Source organism: Homalodisca vitripennis, chromosome 3, assembly GCF_021130785.1.
Source record: "Homalodisca vitripennis isolate AUS2020 chromosome 3, UT_GWSS_2.1, whole genome shotgun sequence".
Taxonomy (NCBI): domain Eukaryota; kingdom Metazoa; phylum Arthropoda; class Insecta; order Hemiptera; family Cicadellidae; genus Homalodisca; species Homalodisca vitripennis.
In genome coordinates this window covers 25,010,298-25,032,688 of record NC_060209.1, presented here as the reverse complement: position 1 = coordinate 25,032,688, position 22,391 = coordinate 25,010,298, and the positions used below count along the sequence as shown (strand labels likewise).

At 34.2% G+C, this 22,391-nt stretch overlaps 1 protein-coding gene across 5 annotated transcripts in view; it reads left to right on the top strand.

Annotated features, from left to right (window-relative positions):
- Positions 1–18,566, top strand: part of LOC124356698 (calphotin-like) — a 152,694-nt gene extending 134,128 nt beyond the window's left edge. For 4 of the 5 annotated variants that reach the window (XM_046807854.1, XM_046807855.1, XM_046807857.1 and 1 more), the window contains exons 4-9: positions 9,338–9,400; positions 11,520–11,855; positions 12,087–12,287; positions 12,860–12,973; positions 14,368–14,442; positions 17,659–18,566. In XM_046807854.1, the coding sequence (XP_046663810.1) occupies positions 9,338–9,400; positions 11,520–11,855; positions 12,087–12,287; positions 12,860–12,973; positions 14,368–14,442; positions 17,659–17,712 (843 nt within the window). In that variant the 3' untranslated portion in view covers positions 17,713–18,566. The remainder of the gene's footprint in view (positions 1–9,337; positions 9,401–11,519; positions 11,856–12,086; positions 12,288–12,859; positions 12,974–14,367; positions 14,443–17,658) is intronic. The other variant, XM_046807859.1, reaches the window with a different exon arrangement.
- Positions 18,567–22,391: the final 3,825 nt, after the last annotated feature.

Genomic DNA, 22,391 nt, shown 5'->3' with positions numbered 1-22,391 from the left:
GTGCGAATCCTTGGGGCTCTCCTCCGGAAGGTAAACAAGACGTAGTAGGCCGGGCAGCAGCCAGCGCCTGGCGCGACCGCCCGGTTACCCGATACGTCGTCACCGACACCCAACCCTGGGTTGACCGCAGGCGGCTGTTTACCCGCCCTCGTATATAAACTGTATCCGTAACTTGGTGCTGCATAGTTCAGCTGATCACTCCGTCCTGTCGACATGGAAGCCAACCAGGTACGCGATCGTTAGTGTGACAGTTCAGGAGGAGTTCCTTTGGAGTTAGTTTTTTGTGATTTATATTTGATCAAGCGGATATACATTGTGATCGGTGTTCCAAATGATGGAAGAATGACGTTTAAATGGGTTTAATTCCGTTTGGTGTGAATATGATGTATAATTTTTGCAGTGAAATTTAGGAAGGTTCACTTGTGTTCTTTTAGATTTCTATTCATTTTGGGTAAAATGGAAAGTGGTAACCGAACAGATAAATGATTTTGGGTTAGCTTCTATTTCATAATTCCTGTATTCAATTTGTTTTGATATTTCAATTTGTTTATTGCTGTACTAAAACGATTTTATATTTATTAAAATATTTTTTTATTAAAAGCCAACCGTGTATGCGATAGTATCAGTATTTGGAGAGCCAACTTTTGTACAGCCATAGAAATAATCTTTTGTTGATATCTGCAAGCTATGAACTCGCTTATTAATTGTCAGGTTAATTTTACTTCTTTTTTGGGTTTTTACTCTTTTATATTACCTGAAATGGTGGACTAGAATTATATTTTTAATAGTAACGTAGCCCAGTAGCATAATAATCAACTAGATGCTAGTCTGACGTTGAGCGTATACTGTTGAATATTTGGGGTTAATGCGATAGCATCAGTATTTGGAGAGCTAACTTTTATATATAGCCATAGAAATTATCTTTTGGTGATATCTGCCAGCTATGAACTCGCTTAGTAGGTTAATTTTAGGGTTTTGAAACTTTTATGTTAAATGAAATGGTACATTAAAATAAGATTTCTAATAGTAACATAATCTAGTAGAATAATAATCAACTAGTTGCTAGTCTGACGTTGAGTATATACTGTTGAGTAGGTATGTACTTCGGTGGATCTTCAAATTGGATAGGTATCCAATTCGTGAAAGTGCTTGAAACCGAAATTTGATAGTCCAACGGAAGTTTGTTTGATTTAGTGTGTTCTTTTACTTCGACAAGTAGGCGTAAAGGAGTGAAATGTTATTAATCAAGCTTCGCTGGCACACCTTTTTGTTGTTTTGTATTGCTCGTTTTCGTGACTTTAAAACTTTGGATTGGTGCACTAGAATCTTATTTTACAGAAATAATTTAGTACGGTATCTATATGGTTGAAATTACCAATACAATTTTCCATGGAGTGTTTAAAATCAAATCGTTGTTTAATTTTCAAATGAAGTCTCTTTTAAAATTGCATTTTTTTCAACTAACAAATAACAGACAACACATTCCAAGAATCATGGTATGCATAAAAGGTTTACTTGATCTTTATGTTGTTTATTTAACTTGATGAGTATTCGGTTACAAGTAGTAGATTTAAGTAGATTCGTTTTATAATAATTCTGGATATTTTATTGTGGATATTTGTTCACTCTTAAATAACCATGTAATAGGCTTCTTTCAGAATATAAACCCTGTGAAAGAAGTGCCTTGAGCGTTTTTTGTACTGGAATGGAGTCTAGTAGCCGAGGAATGCTTATCTCAATTTGTTATCGCAACTCAGGTACAGACCGGGAAGGGTTGTTGTTGGAGTCAGGGATGAAATGATAAGGGCTAATTGGTTTGTGGATATATTGTGACACTTCGTAGGCATGTGTGTATTTTATGCGCTTTCAGTTTAGATAAGAGATATTCAGTGTTGAGCTAATATGAAGAAAATACTTAAATCATATCTGGTTTTAAGATTTGTTTCGTTTTAATACATTGAAACTCATTTACAGTACGTACTATAACAAACAGACATACTATAACAAACAAAGTGGCTTCCTGAAAGTATTGAGATTGGACAATAATATTGTTTTTGGCTTGCAAACTTAAGCGTATTTTATTTCTGCGTCTTAAATCCTGCTCTTGGTCCAAATCCTGTGGTCCAGATTTCCACATTTATAACACAATATGAGTAGCAGATTTCTCTGTTTATAATCCATTGCACTTGCAGTGTGGACGACGGTTACAGGACCTAGTAGGTAGTGCGTAGCTGTATTATTTGCGTACATAACTCTGTTATATAAACCAAGGAATAAATTAACTTATGTAAGATCACAACAAACAACACATCTATATCTCACGTTTTTTTTATTACTGGCATATCTTTTATAAAAAGCTGTTGATATAAAATTAACTAAACACTTCTTTGATTAGTTTTCTTTTTCAAATTGAATTAAATTAATGGTTCAAGGATATTCCTTTAATATTCCTTTAATGGAAGTGTTTGCTTGTTATTTTTATAAAAGTTACAACAATTTATTTTTATTTACATTATAAATGAATGATGTACGTTTGTGCATATGTTTAATAAAAAGTTCATTGTTTCCCTTGTGTTTTCTGGCCATAACATAATGAATTACACATTAGACGTACAAATTAGATATATTAGGTACAGTTGAAAGGTTTAATGCAATTACTGAAGAATTGTCGATATTATTTATTTTTATTTTTTTGCAATGCGTTAAAACATTATTGAGAATGCTTATTTTAGCTGTTATATGCTTAGACACCAATCAAATACTGCTAATAATTCTCTTTAGCACAACACATAAAATGTTTGATCGGAGGGATTATATGCAAATAAACAAAGAATTTTCATGCAGAATAAAAAAAACAGTTTTCTAGAATCAGTCGTCATTGAGTAAACCACATCTAGTGTTGTACGTGCTGTGAAAAATATTTTAATATATTGGAGATTTCTTTTTAAATTCTTGTAACTATGGGAATTTAACTGAAACTGTGTGAAACTTTGTGTGTGTATTCCATTTTAGTGCTATTTTGTATTGAAATCAAACATTTTGTGCTTGGGATTTCTTTTTTTGAAATGTGTTTTTGAAGTCAAACAGGAAAAACATTTTTTGTGTTCATCTCATTTTGAAATTAATGAAAAATAATATAATTTTGTATCAAATTCAGGAAACATGTGTTTCTAATGATTAAAGCAATAGTTATTTTCTGTCCAAAAATAAGGTTTTTACGGCCCAATGAGTACAATGGTGCGCATAGATCTAAAAGGGGTCCGGTATTTTTCACTAGTACCTATAGGACACATGTCGGTATTTCTCATTAAAAAGTTTTCTCCAGGTACCGAAATGGTTAAATAGTATTAACATAGTTAAACACTTGATGGATAAAAAAATTTAGTTTAGTTTTTAGACATGATATAACCAAAAGTTCCCGTTAAAAAACTGCTTATTGCAATAAAAAAAAGGCATTGGAGATAGTATACATCATAATTTAAAAACAACTTGGAATTTTTATAAGTGAAAAACACTTTTCAATCGAGTAGGTAGTGTCTTGGTGGGATAGGGGAGACCGCAGGGTACAGGGACAAGGACTCCGGACGGGGAGAAGTACGGTGGAATGCTGACGTAGGGAAGGGCAGGGCTAGGCTAGCGACACTAACACTGCAGTAACGCTCTGAGTGCGACCTTCACGGGCCGATGCGGTGGCGAGACTGTGTGTAGGCATATTGTTCAGGTAGCAGGTCTCACGGTTGTCCCTAGTCGGTGGTCAAGGTCGGAACCCGAAAACGAGGTCAGACGATGTTTTAACACAAGTGGTAAAGATGGTCCTTCCTAATGATGAACCTAAATTACAATGTCAATATTTACACCGTGTTATTTTTTATTATTTTACGCTGTAACTATGTAGGTAACATTTGTCTTAGTATACAGTCTTGTGTATTGCTTATAGAAGTATAACGGAAAGATTGCACAATAGGGTTAATTACTACAGTTATTGAGATTAAGTGATACATAATAACATTCGGCTTCCTGCTGGAGCCACAAATCGAACATTGTACGTAATCAGTGCACAACATGGCGGGACATAATAGCGTACTCGGCTTCCTGCTGGAGCCACAAATCGAACATTGTACATAATCAGTGCACAACATGGCGGGACATAATCGCGTACTCGGCTTCCTGCTGGAGCCACAAATCGAACATTGTACATAATCAGTGCACAACATGGCGGGACATAATCGCGTACTCGGCTTCCTGCTGGAGCCACAAATCGAACATTGTACATAATCAGTGCACAACATGGCGGGACATAATCGCGTACTCGGCTTCCTGCTGGAGCCACAAATCGAACATTGTACATAATCAGTGCACAACATGGCGGGACATAATCGCGTACTCGGCTTCCTGCTGGAGCCACAAATCGAACATTGTACATAATCAGTGCACAACATGGCGGGACATAATAGCGTACTCGGCTTCCTGCTGGAGCCACAAATCGAACATTGTACGTAATCAGTGCACAACATGGCGGGACATAATAGTGTACTCGGCTTCCTGCTGGAGCCACAAATCGAACATTGTACATAATCAGTGCACAACATGGCGGGACATAATAGCGTACTCGGCTTCCTGCTGGAGCCACAAATCGAGCATTGTACATAATCAGTGCACAACATGGCGGGACATAATCGCGTACTCGACTTCCTGCTGGAGCCACAAATCGAAAATTGTACATAATCAGTGCACAACATGGCGGGACATAATAGCGTACTCGGCTTCCTGCTGGAGCCACAAATCGAACATTGTACATAATCAGTGCACAACATGGCGGGACATAATCGCGTACTCGACTTCCTGCTGGAGCCACAAATCGAACATTGTACATAATCAGTGCACAACATGGCGGGACATAATCGCGTAGTCGGCTTCCTGCGGGAGATTTGAATTACAGTAAAGTTAAAATTTACCTTTCTCCAGCATTAATTCTTTATCATTGCCCACAATGTTTCTTTAAGGAGTTGTAGGTTGGAGAAGGATTTGCGCATTTGATTTTGCCAATCATTGAAATCAACGACTCGATCACGATAGACTTGGTAAACACAACAGAGATATTCGCAACTAAACAAACATTGTAATGGAGCTGTCTTGGTAACCTGACGCTTCTGTGTTGTCGGTGTAAAAACTGCATGAGTCATCATTCTGTCCGCGAGTAACAGGCAAAAACCGTCGGTAACGCCGCCGTCGTGTAGGCCCGGTGTTGGGGTTTGTGGTCGCAATGGAATCCGCTGCGGTCTGCGGTACCAGATGTGGCTTCGCCGTTTTAAACTACGTAATGTATATGGTGAGTGTGTTTTGTGTGTCGGTAGTTGTCGCCAAGTAATGGGCGTGGTCGTGGCTTGTAACAACAAAACTATCTGCCCGTGACCTGCTACTCTTGGCTTGTAACAACAAAACTATCTGCCCGTGACCCGCAACTCTCGGCTTGTAGCAACAAAACTATCTGCCCGTGACTTGCAACTCTCGGCTTGTAACAACAAAACTACCTGCTCGTGACCCGCAACACTTGACTTGTAACAAAACTATCTGGTACACTCCCTGGCTATGTATGAGACATATGTCTGATAGTATTGACTCATTGATAAGACAGACTTATCTGTAATTTACATCCCGTCTAGAGAATATTATCAGGCTCTTCTGATGTAAGCATAAAATAACATGGACTTTTCAGTCAAGCCAGTACTGTATTGTTTAAATAATACGTTTTCTCAATTAAATTGCATCATCAATGCGTATATGTACTTCGTATTCATTCATCTTCAAATGAGCAGATTATGTTTGGTCATTGTCATTGATTCTGCCACTAAAAATCCTTATTATTTTTTTAGGAATATTAATGAGATACCGTCATTAAATACATTGTATACGGTTAGTAAATCACGTGTTTTTGGATTTCCCATTACGCGAACACTCATATGGTTCTCGGACGTCCTGTTTATTGATTCATCAATATTGGTAATATTTTACTGCAAAAACAACAAAGTCTTTCAAGTTCATTCTAATTTTGTATTAGATTTACAAAACATGTCGAAAACCATCTTTCACATGGGAATCGACAATAGTTTATTTAACTCCGTTTATTATTAATAAATTATTCTAACCACGAATAATTTTATGTTCGTAGATTTAAACTGTTTAGGACTACAAGAACCCACTTGGAAAAGCATCTGGAAAATGTATAGCGTGGCCTGTGACGTGCATGGCATATCCCTCATCTGTCTTCTATATTGGGAACATTTTTCACCCCTCCCTCCTACCCCATCGTATTTTCTTGTCAGCTAAAATGTTTTATCATAACGTCCACTCGTACGCCCGCTGCTGTTTGCGTGTAATTCACGTTCGTTAGCGTAGTTTGTAATGCGCCTTTGCGAATGTTATCTGTAACGGTTTATTTATGTACCGAACCGTTCTACATATTTATGCGTTATCAGGTAATTCAGAGAGAATGGACTGTACCATAATGGGAGAGAAAAGGACCATTTTGGATACTATTTCACAGTTTTGTTGATTTTCTCTTTAATGAAAACGTTATTAAAACATAAATTTCATTTGTAATATTGTTTGATTGTGTGACGATAAATTGCACTTCTATCAATTTAACAGAGCGTAAAGATCGTTCAAAAATATGGGAGTACACATATTCGACTCCTCTGTAATCGTTTAAAGTACATACGTACTAAGGAGTGTTCAGTTTTTATCCAAAAAGTCGCATAACAAAGCATGCCCTAATTCACTGAACTAATGTTGTGAAGGTGCTACATTTAGCGCAATCTACTATAACTGTGCGTGCAAATAGACGGGCTGCACGGAATGTCACGCGGCTCCCACAACTATTGAGCTAGTTTTCTCACTGTATGAGGGGGAAGGGGGGGAGTGAAGAACGGTCGAGGAGGGTGGGGATCTTCAAGATGAACTGTGCTCAATTGGTCTATTTTGATCGGGAGTCCAATTGTGCCCGCACAATGAGTGTATCGCATTCACACGCCATCAGTCCACTTCACGTGTCTCGTCCGTCTCCATTTGTCTCGTTTAGCGAAACCGAGTTGTCTACCCCTCCCCCCCCCCGTCCGTTCTGTCCGTTGAGCTGTATTTTACTTGGAATTGTTCTCTTACAGTAAAAAGCGATATCCAAATCAAAATCGCTTGTACTGTATACCTGCTTTTCCTACTGAATTAGAATATACTCAATACATTATTGATAAACCAATTATAGTCCATTGAGCTGTATTTTACTTGAAATTGTTCTCTTACAGTAAAAAGCAATATCCAAATCAAAATCACTTGTACTGTATACCCGCTTTTCCAACCGAATTAGAATATACTCAATACATTATTGATAAACCAATTATAGTCCATTGAGCTGTATTTTACTTGAAATTGTTCTCTTACAGTAAAAAGCGATATCCAAATCATATCAAAATCGCTTGTACTGTATACCCGCTTTTTCCAACTGAATTAAAAATACTTGATACATTCTTAATAAAACAATCGTCCTGTATTTTACTTGGAATTGTTCTCTTACAATAAAAAATAATATCCAAATCAAAATCACTTGTACTGTATACCCACTTTTCCAACTGAATTAGAAATACTAGATACATTCTTAATAAAACAATCATAGTCCGTCTGTATTTTACTTGGAATTATTCTCTTACAATAAAACCAATATACAAATCAAAATTGCGTTCAAACTGAATTAGAATATTACTTAATACATTATTGATAAAGCAATTATAGTCCATTGAGCTGTATTTTACTTGGAATTGTTCTCTTACAATAAAAAGCAATATCCAAATCAAAATCGTTTGTACTGTATACCTACTCTTCCAACTGAATTTGTTTGTCCTCTTAGGACAAGAAGCTTAGAAAATTGCTCCTAGACCTATAAGGACCATTGCGGTGCTTCTGAATGACAGGATATTCTGGATGGGTAAGGTTGGGGGCTTGGGGCCGCCTCCTGTCGAGATTCATGAGAAAACATTTAGGGCACTAATCTAAAGTTATGTCCCCTCGGAAGAAGTGAAAGCCAACTCTGAACCAGCCCCTCCAGTCAAAGCAGCAGGGGGTGGCAAGCCCTTATGTCTAGGCTGGCAAGAACCTTTGATTCTTAGGGAAGGAACACTACCAACTTAACAGTCATTTCCCGCAGTAGACTAGGCCTATCGAATTAACCTTGCACCCCAGAATCTTGACATTTGCGGTTAGTGTTGTGCTGCTCCTGGACATTCATAAGGCTGCCCAGATTAAAGTGACCGGTTTTTGCTTTGCTGACCCAGCATGGGTTCAATTGGAATGTATAAACCATCCAGAAGTGAACCCTCTGGGGTTTTCAACTGAATTATAAAAAAACTATACACATTCTTATTAAAACAATAATAATGGTCTAATTCTATTCGATGCCATGACCGTCTCTTAAAATTTTCAGTTCACAGCATCGATAAATTGCGAACTCAATAAACTATCTTATAATACTTTGACCTTGCTTTAGAGATCCAAAGCAACTTCATTCAGGATTTTTTCCGGACATTTGCCATCGTTCAGTGAAACAAGAAAACAGTAACAGTTACTGTTTTCTTGTTTCACTGAACGATGGCAAATGTCCGGAAAAATCCTGTTTCCTTCACAATCCTTCCATCGTCAAAAATAACCTTTAAACAAAGAACTTCATTCAGTCAGTAGATGTTAAAACTAGATTTCAAACCAGATGTGATTTGAACCAGAAGTAGGCCTACTGTAGATGATAATTATATTCGTATTAGTTCATACTTATAATTGTTTTCTCTTTACTGTTTTTAATCAAAGAAGAACTTTTAATTTTGAAGCACACATCAACTTTAATTTAGCATTTCTGTGACTGACACATGTATTTCCCATGTGTATGTATAATTCTTCTTAGTATTTTATCCTAAATAACAATTTATTGCCAATTCATTCGACAGGTCAACAAATGTTAATATGTTAATCAAGTGTTTCACACGAGTAATGTTTTGGATGCCATAATTCACTAGGTGTATGTAGGTGGACAAAATGACGAATCTGGTATAATGTTGGATTACTCTTTGTTATGAGCTCATTATGGGCTGTTCAACAGTACTCAAGAATTAAAAATCCACTTTTTCTTTTACTCTTATTAAAATACAAGAGTAAGTTATAACAACTTATACAATGTTTTGCATGGTGTGCCAAAGCTGAAGTGCTTCTATTGTTGCACATACTGAAATAATAATAAAATACTTTAATGTTTTTGTAAACTTCTAAGATTTGATTGTAACCGAGGCTATTTCTGTTGTAGGTTGTTGAAGCCGAGGCTGCAGCAGTCACAGAAGCCATTCCGATCAAAGATGAAGAGCCCAAGGTAAGAATTAATGCTTGGTTTGATTGATTGTGTGAGGTCATCATATATAGATATCTTCCTCCTAGTGTTGATGTTCAGTAGAGAGAGAGGAATGGACAGTATTTAGCACATGTTGAGTGATTGTTGTTAGCAAAACCAACACCCTCTTGGTTCATATTAAATTAAATTTAAGATTGCTGATTTTCTCTTTGCTCTTTTGATCGTTAGCTAATAATTAATTGTGTTCTTTTTTTGTTTAGTTAAAGTTGTTTTTATTAAATTTGTAGCAAGTAATGAACATATTGTGCACCTACTCAAATATATATATATATAATGTAGGCTACGCTATAGAATCATCATCCTAAATAACTGATGATATCAAAGCGTATCATCTGAACACAGAGCTCTGTCCCAAAATATAAATTTTAACATGTTGACCATTATACAACAATTTACAATTGTACGTAGTTTTGTTAGAATAATAAAATATTTATTAATAAAAATGCACAACATAAGTGTTAAAAAGAAGTATAAAAACAAAAGATTGACCAAAAACTACAATGGTAATCACCCATAACAGGTTATCTATTATTGTATCACCCATTGTTGTTGTTTCTATCTCCTTGTAGTTGTGCATAAAAATCTTGTATCTGTGCAAAGGACATATATCTATATATATAAATGCGAATGTTTGTTTGTATGTTCCATTATAACTCTGGAACCAATGCACGAAACATTGTGAAATTTTGTACAGTGATTCTACACGTTCCTGGAAGTAACATAGGCATACTTTTAGAGAGGTGGCTGTTTAAATAGTTGATTTAATTAATTTTTTAATTATAAATGTTGTTGATGTTAGAGTGTTTTATATTGGATCCGACAGACTGCGCTACGACACATAATACAAAGCGAACTGATACTTAACAGCTGTTAATACTTTCAGCTGAAGTTTATCAAAGAGGCAGAAACATTTGTTTACATTTAAAATTAAGAACATTTTTATTGTAAAGTGCTTGATCAGTAGTGTAATGCAGGTTGCATAGAAGACGTCATTGCCTAATTTTAAATTCAGATTGCACCAATGATCAATAAACTATCTAATGCAATGAAAATACTATTAAACGCTATTATGAAAACAACCTCATTGTAAAAATCCGTGAATGTTTGCAATGAATGTAATGTGAATGTAAGGTAATCAAATTTGTACAATTGCTATAAACATATACTTTTAACAGATTTTCTTGAATGTGGCAGCAAGGGAAACTCTACATCGGTGTTGACAATATAATTCACTAGCATTAGTCGCTCTTAGACACGTGCTTACGAAAAGCGTGTGAAGCCGCTGGAAACAGCTAGTCACTGATAAACTTGAAACTATATTAACATTAATCAATGCAATATGTAAGGCGATATATTACACAATTAAGTATTAAATACCTCCTTTTCTTTCTTTTTGACTTTATATCATGTAAATTATAGACAAGATTTCAATTCTGTATATTTTATTAGTAAAAGCCTGTAATTTTTCAAATTAGTATTAATTGCAGAAAATGTTTTTAACAGATTTCATAGAAACATTGTCAAAACAAATAACAGGTGTATTGTTTAATCAAAGTTAATTATACTCATCAGTTGTGCAGAAATGTGTAAACAACTGAGTTTGTCAGATAAGACGCAAGCAATCAGTGATAGTAGTTGTAATGATTGAACAGTAATGTCAAACAATAACACAATTATCAGACCAACTGATTGTTGGCCAATCAACTAATCAGTTGAAACCCTCTGTTACAGCACTCATACCCTCTCCTTCCTATGAACAGATTTCCAGTTCTCTAAGTGTTTGTTATCTTTTCATTCACATATATTGTGTTCAAAATTATAATATCTTAACTGCAGTTCTAAAGAACCTTAAAGTACTGATTAAATTTTTTCACAGGGTATTCCCTTAAACTCTCTGAACCAAAGGTATTTCACATTATTGCTGAGACCAAATTAATCAACTTTTATAGAGCTTTCAAATAATTGTCTTATCTAAGTTATTCACTTTCTCATCTACAAGACGTAGGGTATCCACATGTTGCTGATACTTTATATGTATGTGTTTATCCTTTCTCAACTCCGGAGGTTTTTTATGTTCCAGAAGGAAGGAGATGCGCCTGAGAGGACTGAAGAAGAAACTAAGGAGAAGACAGAAACGACCACAGAGACTGAAGCACAAAGCACTGAACCCGCAAGTCCAGCTCCTGCCCCTGTAGAGCCTGCCGCAACCCCCGCACCAGCCCCAGAGCCAGTAGCAGAGCCTGCCCCTGCCCCAGAACCAGCCGCCCCTACCCCAGAACCAGCCGCCCCTACCCCCGAACCAGCCGCCCCTGCCCCAGTTGAGACTCCTGCCCCAGAACCAGTGCCTGAACCCGTTGTTGAGGCTGTCCACTCACCTCCCGTTGTTGAAGCCACGCCGGAACCTGTTCCAGAAGTGGTAATCATTTGTCTATTCGCTGAATTTGTGTTAATGAAGAATTTTTACAATTTATATGTGTAATTTTAAATTTAAATTTTTGAGATTCATTTAATTCTATCTTTGGTAATATTTTTCTTCATCTGTGTCACAACAAATATTCCAAGAGCCAGCTATACTGATTAAGAATGTAAAATGTCTCGAATTTGAAAAATGAGAAAGAGAAGTTAAATGTATAATTTGGTTTGCAAGGTTGAACCAGTAGCGGTGGCAGTGGAAGAGCCAGTAGAGGAACCAGTTGTGGAGGTTGTCACTGAAGCTAAGGTGGAGGAGCTGCCCCCACCCCTGCCCGCCAGTCCTCCACCCACTGAAGCTCCGCCACCAACCCCTGTCGCTCCAGTCCCTGATGTGTCCCTACATGTTGAATCATTGTCTGACACACAAGAAGCAGAGGTCAGTGCACTACAAATATTATATGGGGTTGACTATTATAGAATATTTATTTTTACATGATTTCTAAACAATAAGGTTTTATGTTAAACAGTGGGAAGGGGTAAAGTAATAGATATGGGGAGTGTTTTCCAAGTTGTTCCCATAGGAAAAAAGAGATATTTTGGTCAAAACAGCAGAGTCTTAACATCAGAGGGTGTACTGTGTAGCATCTTAACATTTAACTGATTTCTTTAGTACGTATTAAACATTCTTCGATTAAGAAAACGTGTAAAAAGTTACAGGTTTTTATAACCATTGCAAAATTAGTATTGTACTCGAGTTTATATATTATATAAATGAGAACTTGGTAATTCTGAGATTTTATACAAAATTATTTTTTAAGTACTTAGAAAAAGGTATTGAGTATTAAGATTATAAAGACAAATTGTATTTACACAAATATTACCGTAATCGAATCTTCTTGAGTAACTAATTCAAATACTTCCTCAATACAATTAGTATTGATGTTAAATGATCTTATAAATTACTGGCGTGTAGTGGAAACATTGTCTGAGTGTGAATGTGTGGTGCAGGTTGTGGGAGGAGGAGAGAGCATGGCTGAGCCAGTCGATGTGGAGCCAGTGTTGGTGGATGACAAACTAGATGATGCACCTCTGGTCAACGGAATCAGTGAGCACACTCATCAGGTAACTCACCAGCTGTCCATAGACACTCATGGATACTTAATACAAGTTTTAAATGGGCAAAATATTATTGAAAAATTTGGGGTGTCTGCAATTCTGTTAAACGTCTGCTGTAGTGGAATGGTCTTTAGTTTTGCTTAATCGTAACAATGTTAGGCCTCAAAAACTTCTACACTCTTTGGTTTTAGATTTAACAGAATATTTGGTCAAGAAATTTAATGATTAGGATATGCACATGGTAATATTACATCTTTGACGTGAGATATTAAGTTAAAACATTCAATTCAATTGGTTTATTGCCGTTAAATAACATATAAATTACAATAAGCTTTGTTAGATAAGTCAAATTAAATGGTAGCGCAATGACACAAATAAAGTAGTAGACATTTAACTTCAGTATAAATTTTACATAAGATAATTTGTTGTGTATCAAATGTGTTTTAATTAAATATAACAATTAACAAAAATAACAAATAATAATTAACAAACTTTAACAATAATTTATTGTATATAAATATTACTCCTAATATATTATGTCGTATAATGAAACATTGTAGAATTTGTCTAAATTATAAAAAGTTTTTTTTAAACCATTTCTTAAGAATTAATTTAAAATTATTTACAAAGACTTTACATTTAGAGGTAATTTGTTCAAAACCTTTATGCCAATATGTATGTAACTTTTTTCATCTTACTTAGACGTACAAATTGTTCATGAATTAGGTTTTTATTTCTTGTGTTTTATATATATATATATATATATATATATATATATATATATATATATATATATATATATATATATATATATATATTTACTACTTCTTAAATTAAAATCTACATAATGGTCTTTAACATACATAATTGACTGAAACATGAAAAAACATGGTAACGTTAGAATACTTAGATCAATAAAATGAGGTCTACATGATTCAATGTCCCTAATTCCCACAAAAAATCTAATTACCTTCTTTTGCCATATAAAAACCTGTTGAGCTCCAGAGTTGTTGGTGGAAACAACCCATTGGCTTATGACATAAGTGCTATTGTTCAGTTTTACCAATATGCTTATTATATTTTCATACCATAATTTATCACTTTAATTACTGTACTTACTCAAATAAAAATCCTCAAGTTGTTTTACTATTTAGACTCCCCAGTGTTCACATTTGCGATTTAAATCAGATTTCTGATTCTCACAAATTCCACCACTGTAGATACTACTACCAATATTTCTGTACTACTCAACCAAGTAAAAAAAGAAAGAATAATCATTTATTTAAATTAATGTTTTAATCAGTTGAATATACTAAAAGCTATCAATGAATATTTGTTCTGTATTAGCTCTGGATGTTATCCCAGAATCTGTATACTCACGTGTGTGTTATGTTTTCCAGTTTGTTGAAGAGCTCTCTGAAAAGGTAACGGAGAACTTCAAGACGATTGTGACGGACAGTTTAATTCCAACCCAGGTTTGTAATTTTGTAGTTTTATTTTTAACTACGTTAAGACAGTATGATCTGTTCAGGTTTCGTACAAACTCGAATGTGAACTATTCACAAACGTGTAAATTGTTCAAAAGTATCAAAAACAATGTTGTTAACCAGATTAACAAAATTAAAGTTGTCTGGGTTTCCATTTGTTTTATACAATGCTTACTGTAATACAAAATGAAAAATATTTAATTTGTGAATGAGAAAAATTTTCACTAGTTATGTAGATCAGAATTGTTAAAACCATAGTAACTAGATGAAATTACAAATTTTCATGTTTTGTTTCTTATGAAAACATTTGAATTTGAGTTCTTTGTAGAGTACTATGTGCCAGTACAAGTAATTTACGATTATATCATCTATTGCACAGGGGTTTGTTAAATAAAATAGTTGGGTGATCCAAATTTTTATTCATAGTTGCATATAATTTTCATAACATTACAAATCATTACAACAGATGAAACTGATTCTTTTTAAACGTATGCAATGTTTTCTAAACTATGTAACAGGCCTTAATACCTAATTACTAATTTGTTATATAATACATCAATACTAACAGTAAATTATTAATTGAATCTCTTATTGAATTTGTTATAATTCAAACAAACAATCAACAATATAATATAATATGATCAATGTTGTTAAACTGTGAAGTTTAAATTATTACATCAACAAATATACTTATTATGGTCATAATGACAAATATTAAACCGTTCTGTATTTTTTTTAATTTACATTATGTAGTACAATATATATACAGATATCTCACTGATTATCAAGTTCATGATCTATCATATTTTTGACATATCTCAAAAATTGTCTAAAGTTTTGATTTCCTAAAATAAAAACAAAAACGTTTACAACTTTCTAAGTTGCTCAAAAATTAATAAGGCAGGATTACATATTGTTAATATTAATATAAAAGTCAGTTATATCATAATTTAATAATATAAAAAAACTGTAAGCCCAAATGGCACTGTTTTATGGTTAAAAAACTTAGAAGTTACTATACTTAATGAATTGCTGTTTACTCTGCATTCATGCATATTACAGTGTTCGCTTGTAAGATAACTTATGTTTTATATATTAAATTGCAGCGGTTTTTTAATATGTTAGGTTATATCTCTTATGTGCTATTGTTCGTTTGCACAATCAAGAGAGAGAAAAAAATAGGCTAGGTATTCTCATAAGAGAGCCATTACAGAAGTGATGCCAAACCATGCCCCTATAGTGGTGATTTTATTGAAACAATTTTCAAAACGGGTGCTCAGTTTTAATTCATCATATTTTATTAACCTTCAAGTGCCAAGTTTTCCAAGGTGCTGCTATAGGCTACTGCTGGGTTTTTTGCCATGCTGTTCCACAGTCAGTGCAAATGTAGCATGTTTCTTTGTCACCATGATCAATTTCAGTGACATCTTTATTTACCAAAGAATCTCCTAATTTGTCACAAGGTCATGGTTAATAAGTTGAGCCTGTATCCTGATTGTCACCATTCTTAGAAATATTAAGGGCTCGGATTTATTTTGTATCTTTTTACCCACTGTAAAGCACATGCAGGCAGGGCTTGGTTTATCAGATATGCTATCCAGAAGCTTATCTTCCAGATTAAGATAGTGGGATTTCTTTACATTCAGATTAGAACCCTTTGCTTCAATAAGATTATAAACCATTATATTACATGCTCTGCGAGAATGATCATTTATTTCTCTGATCAGGTTTTCGTGATTCAAGGCAACGCTTTTTACCATCTTTGACTAAATTATTTCAACGTGATTCTCCGTGATATCGATTTTCAAATAAAGATACCTTGGCAAACTTCAACTCAATTTCATCAGCTTTCTGAGATAAATCGCGCGAATTTTATTGAACTTTACTTAGCTCACACATCTTGTCCATAAGAGTTTTCAGTTGAGTAAGTATTGTAGATTGTATATCTTTGGTTGGCACAGTCACCACATAGGTAAAACCAATTAATGTTTGCATCACCAATAAAGGTGATAATATTCAACTTTAGAGATCTTCACACTATCTTCGTGAAACCACTTGTTATAGATTGGGCTCCATGTTGCGAATCTTTAACCTCTTTGAAGTATACACTAAACGGATTAGGCACGCTCGGATTAATGTTATTCAGGACATATTATAATTTTATTACTCTTAAGAACGAGGTTGAGAAGATTACATCAATGAGCACCAGCACTGATTCAAACGCTATAGCGGTAGCTACTAAATTCATCACCACTTGTATAGGAATAACAGTTCTTTCAAGCGCTCAAGCAAATAAAATTGGAAGTAGAGTATGAAGCAGATTGTACATACAATTAACTGCACTGAATGATTATGAAGCTTTATACATGAACCATGCGTAACAGCGAGCATGTGGCAGTATATGACATTAATTTATACAGCAATCAGTTAACAATCTGCAAACAAGACAACTCTTTGCTTGTAGGTCTATGCAATGTCAGTAAAGAGAAAGGCTGTTAGCTATGATGTAGTGTATTTTAGGCTTAGCACTATCATTATTACAACTAATTAATGCAGTACCGACTAAACCGCAATCAAATAGAAAATATAAAATACTTGCTGTAGCGACTTCAAAAGCACAATTGAAAAACTAGAAAACAGTTATGTTTTGTTTCTAAAAGATCAGGTAAAACTTCACTATGTGCTTTTCTTATAGTCCTTAGTTGACCGTCAAGAGTGTAGTAGCAGTTAAACAGCACTACTGTCGACTTAAGTAGTTCAAATAAACACTACTAGAGGCCAATGTGCCGTACATGTTACGGCTGCCAGGTGTAGTGTAGCGTAACAGCTGTTTGGAATGTGTTAACAATGTTGAAGTTGTAATACAATTCTTAGATTTTTTTACCCATGTACACAAGTATGTAGGCATGATGGACATTGTAGAAAGTCTAGTTCACTTTTAATTTTTGTTAAATTAAACTGTAAACATTATTAACAAGACCTTTTTAGCTGCAAAATATTAAGAAGTCCTTATATGAAAAAGTTGTGAATATAAATAAATAAATAGTAACTTCAAAATAATGGTAATTAAAGTAATTATTAAGTTTTGTTTACATAAAATGTTTAAAACGCACCATTTTACTATTGTTTTTTTAAGTGAATTTATAACGTGTTAACAAGTGTAAATATTTGCATAAGTGATGACATGCTGATTGTTGTGTTTAGGTAAACGAGAACTCAGAGGACAATTCAGAACAGACTGCATCCGCCGCAGAATAAACAAGATGACGTCAGTGGAAGCTGGACTATTGCTATGTGATGGATTCTTAAAGTGATTCAAGCATTTTACTACAGCAAAATGAAAACTAAGACTGTTTGTTTTATATTAATATTATTTCGGAGTTGTGCCTTGGGAAATGCCACTGCCCAAGAAATGAAGGCCTACCAGCCAGCTAGGACCAACTGCTCTCGGCTTAGCCGAAATGGCCGCACATGTTTTATATGATTAAAGTATTAAAATAGTTAAAAAAAAATAAGTAAAGACTTTTCTCCAAACAAAACCTTACCGGTGATAATAGGTTAGGGTATAGTTTAGATGATAAAAATATTATTATTAATTATTATCACGATAGTTCTTGTATGAAAGCTACTGAGAGACCGGTAAAGTTTTGTTTGACAGAGATTATAATATACGGACACTTTGTAAAATAATTTTGAATAAATTTACTGTAATGCTTTTTGTATTATTAGATGTGTAGATTGCCGATCATCACAAATAAAAGGAGCTTTTTAAGGGCGGGAGGGGGGTTGTATTTTTTGCAGAAATATTTTCTTATAAACTGTTTTTACATGTAGTCATAGGGGACGTCGGTTGGCAAAGGAGTCGGACACTCGGGGGTGGACTGTTGTCGGCAGCTTAGCTTGGTACGTAACTGTTCCGTTCATTTCGCAACGAACTGTTTTTGATGTTCCATTAAAATGTTTTTGAGAGATGTTTTTATGAGACTTGATATTGTTGTAGCACTCTGAATGTATAAACCGACCTTAATCTCAAATTTATATAAGGCCCCCTCTATCTTATAATGTCATGTGTGAATGTGTTTATAAATTAAATATAGAATGTTCAAATTTTACTTTGTTTTTCATTTGACCCTTACCCTTGATTTTTAGTATATGCTTATGAAGATTAAAATAGATTGTGTTGTCTGGTCAATAATTTATATGTATTAACCCGTTGACTGGTGGATTTGTTCAATTTAGTATTAGTATTTTTTAACTACTTTGTTAATTCAATGTTTTTAGAGAAATATGTTGTAGAAATCAAAACTACGAAGCAAGAATAAAGTTTTTAGAATTTCAATGTTATTCATTTGTATAAAAATAAATAATTATACTACTAATATAACAGTATACTGAAATAACTTCAGATAATACAGGAGATTACATTACAAGTAATTACTTTTCCTACTTACTGTTCTGAAATGGATGGCAGTCCAAGATGAAAAGCAAGAAATTATAAGTGAAAAGTTTGGAAGAAACAAGCCTCTCCACTCTTATCAGGAACAATGGAAACTACTGGAAAGTTTTTCCGATTCTCGGCTAGATTCAGCGAATAATTACAATTCATGAAACTGCTTAGGGAATATTGTTTAGCACCTTAATTCCACTCTTATCAGGAACAATGGAAACTACTGGAAAGTATTTCTTATTCTCGGTTAGATTCAGCGAATAATTACAATTCATGAAACCGCTTAGGGAATATTGTTTAGCACCTTAATTCCACTCTTATCAGGAACAATGGAAACTACTGGAAAGTTTTTCTGATTCTCGGCTAGATTCAGCGAATAATTACAATTCATGAAACCGCTTAGGGAATATTGTTTAGCACCTTAATTCCACTCTTATCAGGAACAATGGAAACTACTGGAAAGTTTTTCCGATTCTCGGCTAGATTCAGCGAATAATTACAATTCATGAAACCGCTTAGGGAATACTGTTTAGCACCGTAATTCCACTCTTATCAGGAACAATGGAAACTACTGGAAAGTTTTTCCGATTCTCGGCTAGATTCAGCGAATAATTACAATTCATGAAACCGCTTAGGGAATACTGTTTAGCACCGTAATTCCACTCTTATCAGGAACAATGGAAACTACTGGAAAGTTTTTCTGATTCTCGGCTAGATTCAGCGAATAATTACAATTCATGAAACCGCTTAGGGAATACTGTTTAGCACCGTAATTCCACTCTTATCAGGAACAATGGAAACTACTGGAAAGTTTTTCTGATTCTCGGCTAGATTCAGCGAATAATTACAATTCATGAAACCGCTTAGGGAATACTGTTTAGCACCGTAATTCCACTCTTATCAGGAACAATGGAAACTACTGGAAAGTTTTTCCGATTCTCGGCTAGATTCAGCGAATAATTACAATTCATGAAACCGCTTAGGGAATACTGTTTAGCACCGTAATTCCACTCTTATCAGGAACAATGGAAACTACTGGAAAGTTTTTCTGATTCTCGGCTAGATTCAGCGAATAATTACAATTCATGAAACCGCTTAGGGAATACTGTTTAGCACCGTAATTCCACTCTTATCAGGAACAATGGAAACTACTGGAAAGTTTTTCTGATTCTCGGCTAGATTCAGCGAATAATTACAATTCATGAAACCTCTTAGGGAATACGTTTAGCACCTTAATTGATTCCTTACAGCAATTGGTATTACCCCTGTGAATCAAGAATCAATAATTTTTTTCAGTCTTTAAACACAAACAGTGTAATTGATAAAGTTATAGGTTTATAATTATTTTGTTCATATCTACTAACATTTACAATTATTGTTTGTTTTACAGACAATATTATCACAAATTAACAATAAAATGAGATTTAAAAAACCCAGGCCTAATTAAAATATATTATAAACTTTGTTGTTTTTTTCTAAATGTGTTATCTGTAGAACAATGTGATTTTAGATTTAAACACTAATACTAAAACAAAATTTACAACAACAAAAAACATAATAGCTATTAAATTGAGATACACATAATTAAAATTCAGACGTTAAAAACTTAATGTACTAATATCACAGGCCAAAAATTTGTCAATGGAGTAAAGAAATATTATCCTTCAACCATCTATCTATTATTTTTTGAACCATTTCAAGGGCACATCCCATGCATTCTTATGCAGTTTATTGAATAATGTAATCTTCATACATAACAACTACTTCTGGGTTTTTCTAATCTTACTAATGTTAAGTCAAGAAGATGGTTTTCTTAGTAAAATAATCATGAGTTTGTTTTCTTGTAGGAAGGATAATTAAAGATTCCTTGGCATGCAGACAATACTCCCGCGTAACTTTTGGGGTTACTAGCTGAAGGATTAAGTTTATGCTCGTCATCGGTTTTGTAACATTGTAAGGTTTTATTTTTATAAGAGTGAGATCATTATAAATATTTTTGAAAGAAAATGCTTTTCACCATTTGTGCCTCCTTTACTTGTATTAATGTTCAAATCTAAGTCTTCAGCAAAGAGAAATTAAATTTATGGGCTCCTATTCTCTAATGTCCATTAGGCTCAAGATCTAAGTTCTAGAAATCATCCTAGACGGCCTAAAATAACAATGGGTTCTGATTTACCATTTGAGATCTTGAAAGAATTGGCAAAGTACATTATGAAGACTTATGCACCTAGTTGGTTCAATTTCAAATGTAACCCAAAACAGCAACTTGGTGTAACATATTTTTGGAAAATAATAAAATTTTTAAGTTACATGAAAGAAGGAACACAAGAAAGCAATACACAAATGCTTACAAAATAATATATTTTGCCCACCCAGAAAACATTTTAGTTGAAATGGTAACATAACTATACGGATATGAAAATACATTCACAAAGTGAATTATTGCAGCACGATAAGAGTGAAGCAATACAGAAACAGCTTCTATTACGAAGTTGACACTGTGATATTGCATTTTAACAGTGGCTTATGGAAAACTGAGAAATGAACACTAACATGCCTCAATGATTCATTGTTTCCCTGGCTACAGTCCAAAAAGCAAGACTGGTATAACGCAAAACTTTAATAACGATTATTTTGGAATGTTGCATAACCATAATAAGGATTTCCTCCTTATACCGAAAGTACATAAGAAGTAGGTAGGACTTCCTCCTAGGTCATAATAGGCTTTTCAGTCCTAATTATGTGTGTATTTTCTTCATCGGGACAAGGCAAACTAAACTATGTCAATACGATTTTGAACAAAATAGATTTCCGAGAACTAGATAATCGAACGTATATAGTATTTTGATGGAGGCAATATGACAAGCAAAACTGTGACATAGTAGGTAAGTGAATTTAAACGGTCTTAAGTAGGCACTTTTTAACCGAAGTAGGCATCTCGGTCCTATGTAAGTATATATACGTTTTCTTCGTCAGAACAACAAGGCAAACTCTACTATGGTACTGGAAATATCTTAGACCTGAAATATATGACAAGGACTGGAAATATACGCTTTTTGACCGAAGTAAGTTTCCGAGACCTGTGTGATCTGAGATTTTTGTTTTCTTGATCAGGATGACAAGACAGATTCAGCTGTGACGTTATGTATATAATTAATTAGAACCAGAAATACTACTACACGTACTATACTACTACATGTGCCAAACATGATATAATAATTAAGTTAAAGTTAAACTTAAATAATATTTATCTGATGTATGCCTACTTACATTTTAAAATTTTTATAGGACTCTCATCATATTACATCATAATTGCTTTTACTAAGTAATGTAAGGACTTCGGTTCTAAAGATTGCGTGCGAAGCTGCGGGTAACAGCTAGTAGCCTCTTAAAAATAATCACTTCCAAGAAAGTGAACTTTTTTTACAGATTTAGTTTTGAAAAGCTTACTGTTGTATTTTCCCTGTCCCTCCCACTACATTAAAACTCA